Source organism: Octopus bimaculoides, chromosome 24, assembly GCF_001194135.2.
Source record: "Octopus bimaculoides isolate UCB-OBI-ISO-001 chromosome 24, ASM119413v2, whole genome shotgun sequence".
Lineage (NCBI taxonomy): Eukaryota > Metazoa > Mollusca > Cephalopoda > Octopoda > Octopodidae > Octopus > Octopus bimaculoides.
Window position 1 is genome coordinate 683,715 of NC_069004.1, and position 3,241 is coordinate 686,955.

At 36.2% G+C, this 3,241-nt stretch overlaps 1 protein-coding gene across 1 annotated transcript in view; it reads left to right on the forward strand.

Annotated features, from left to right (window-relative positions):
* Positions 1-3,241, forward strand: part of LOC106870888 (putative uncharacterized protein DDB_G0271606) — a 127,938-nt gene that overhangs the window by 110,345 nt on the left and 14,352 nt on the right. The window contains exons 5-6 of the mRNA XM_052976482.1: positions 1,668-1,831; positions 2,966-3,003. Coding sequence (XP_052832442.1) covers positions 1,668-1,831; positions 2,966-3,003 — 202 coding nt within the window. The remainder of the gene's footprint in view (positions 1-1,667; positions 1,832-2,965; positions 3,004-3,241) is intronic.

A 3,241-nucleotide genomic window follows, 5' to 3' on the forward strand; every position in this document is an offset into this window, starting at 1 on the left:
GAGAGAGAGAGAGAGAGAGAGAGAGAGACATTTGTAATAATATTTCTTTTTTTAGTCAATCTGACTGAGTTAAATTTTTTCTCCTTTTTTTAATATTTTTTTTGTTTTTATTTCTATAATTACTGTCATTTGATATTGAAATGTAATTTTATTCTTATTATTTATTTTTAATATTATTATCATCATCATTATTACCATTATTTTTTTATTATTTATCTATTATCTTTATTGTTGTTGTTGCTATTATAATCATCACCATCCCTCATCATCATCATCATCATCTTCATCAGTCGTCATCATCATCATCATTACTATTATCATGTTTTCATTTATTTGTCTATTATTTATATTGTTGTTGCTTTGTTATCATTATTATTATTATTATTATTATCATTATTATTATTATTATTATTATTAGTAGTAGTAGTAGTAGTAGTAGTATTTGTAGTTATAGTTTTAGTATTAGTAGTAGCAGCAGCAGCAGCTTTTTATTTTTTGTATTTTTTATTTGTGAAATGTACTTTTAATGGTGGTGGTCATGGTGTGGGTTGGGGTTATTTGTTCAGATTAACTTGAAAGATGCAGGCAACAACAGTAATTTATGTTTTTACTGTATCACCTCCTTCATAAATTCGAAGCTTTGTACACGCTTTAAATGTGTGTGTGTGTGTGTGTGTGTGTGGTTGCAAGTGTGTATGTGTGACTTTGAGTGTTCATGTATGTGTGCGTCTGTCTGTGTGTATGCATATGTAGTGTGTACAATTGTGCATGTGTATTTTCATGTCTGTGTGTGTGTGTGTGCATGTGTTTGTATCTATGATGTATGTGTTTGTGTCTATGTATTCGTGTATCTTTATATGTGTGTGTGTGTGTGTGCATATTTTTATGTGTGGTTGTGTGTATGTGTGTGTAACTGTTTTTTGTGTGTGTATGTGTGTGTGTATGCGTGTCTGTGTGTGTATATGGCTGTCTCTATGTGTGTGTGTGTATGTGTGTATATGAATGTGTATGTTTGTATGTGTGTTAATGTGTCTTGTATATGCATATATATATCTATTTGTGTGTGTGTGTTGTGTATGTGTGTTGTAATACATGGAAAGGACCAGAAAACCGGGGGGGGGGGGGAATAGATTTTCTTGTGTTTGCTTATTTGAAAATTCTATTTCCATTCCTCGCAAACCTCCGTTGACCTCCAAACCGATTCTGTCTTGTCATAAGACTTCCCAGCAATAAATTAAAATGTTAGATTCTATTGGCACCAACTTCAGCCATCTGCTGCCAATATAAACACGCAACATTGAATGAACCTGAGACATTGACAGATCAGGTTGTTCAACCATCTAGAAATAACAGCCAAATATCCCTCAAACCATACCATGCCCCTTGAAAGAATAGAAAAGGCTCTCTTTCTCTCTCTGCTATTCAGTGCTAACCAAGTATGGCTGTGTGGGTAAGAAGCTTGATTCCCAACCATCCCAATCATATGGTCCTATGTTCAGTCCCACTCTGTGGCACCATGGGAAAGTGTATTCTGTTACAGCCCTGTACTGGCTACAGCTGTAGAGTGGATTTGTTTGATGGAAACTGAAAGAAGCCCGTTGTGTTTTTTCCCCCTCTAATAATACCAACCAGAAGTTATCAAAGGAAAATACTCTCCTCTCTTACAGGTGCCTCTGCTGGATGATTCTTCTAACATTATGAAAACCAATCGGAATTCCAAAGACTTGTTCCATAAAGTGCCTGAATTTGAACTGGAACGAAGAACTACATTGAAACCCCCTCTGCCAGCACATATAGGTCATAAACCTATAACCAATGGTAAAACCAAAAAGTAAGTAAAATTGAATATTTTTCAGAAAATATTTACGACACAAAGGTTCGGGCATGGCTGTGTAAAGAAGATCATTTTGCAACCATGTGGTTTTCGGTTCAGTCCCACTGCATGGCACCATGGGCAAGTGTCTTCTACTATAGCTCTGGGCTGACTAAGGAATTGTGAAAGGGATTAAAAGGACATTCCTAGGCCGTAGGCTGGTTTCCTAGATTTTGTGGCATAGAAGTCTTCCACTTAGATGGGAGGCCAGGCTGTCACAGAGTTAATCCTTTTTGCCAGCCGAGTGGACTGGAACACTGTGAAATGAAGTGTTTCGCTCAAGAACACAACACATCACCCAGTGCAGGAATCGAAACTGCAATCTTACGATAATGAGTCCAACACTCATACCACTAAGCCACACACTTCCACATACATATATATATATATATATATATATATATGTATATTTATAAATAGCAAAATAAGGATTGAGATAGAATCGGTTACTTGAAAAGATTGGCACCAGCGTTCGATAAACCTGTGGTTCCGGCCGATGGTTGATGAGTATGAAGATATTCCAGTTGTGTACACAGAGAAAACCAGCCCTGTGAGTAATTAGCAATTAGGGGCTGGTTCAAATCATGCGTTACATTTGAATTGCATGTTGTTGGTATTCTCTAGGGTGTCCGACAAGTCGTAAATCCCTTTGGTGTGTTATAATCAAATGAATAATAACAGACGATGGATAATTGTCTGCTCGTTACAGCTGTGATGAGCTGACAATTATCCATTGTCCCTTATTATTTATATATATATCTTCATCCTCATTCTACATCCACTTTTCCCTGTTTGCAAGGGTCAGACGGGATTTTTTGAAGTCGATTTTCTATGGCCAGATGTGTTCCTTGTTGCCAACCCTTAACTGAGAAACAGTTAACGATTAGCAGCAGGGAAACAGCATCTCAATGATGTTTTTTGTTTAACTCAGGCTAGCATTGGAAAAGGGGACACAAAAAGGAACAATATGAGTGACAGTGTGTGTGTGTGTGTGTGTGTAATGATGAAATAACAAGAGAAATACAAGAGTGAAGTCTTCTATTATTTCATTGTTTTTCTGTTTTCTTTAATGCTGCAATTTTCCTGTTGCAGACATGTGGACTGGAGTCACAGTGATATTCAAGAGGAAGGTTAGTCACATATTTGGTTTTATACATATAGCTATTTCCTATGTAACCCAGTGTTTCTTATAGAGGGGTAGGGGTCTTATAAGGATCTTTATAAGGACCACCCCTTCATAAGAAACAAATTACCATCTTAAATAAACGCTGAAATGGTTTTAAACTTTTCAAATTTGTTCAACCCCTTGGCAAGGAAAGAAGAAATTTTATGGACTCAGAGTCTTTTTTTGTGTTCACATTAATAAAT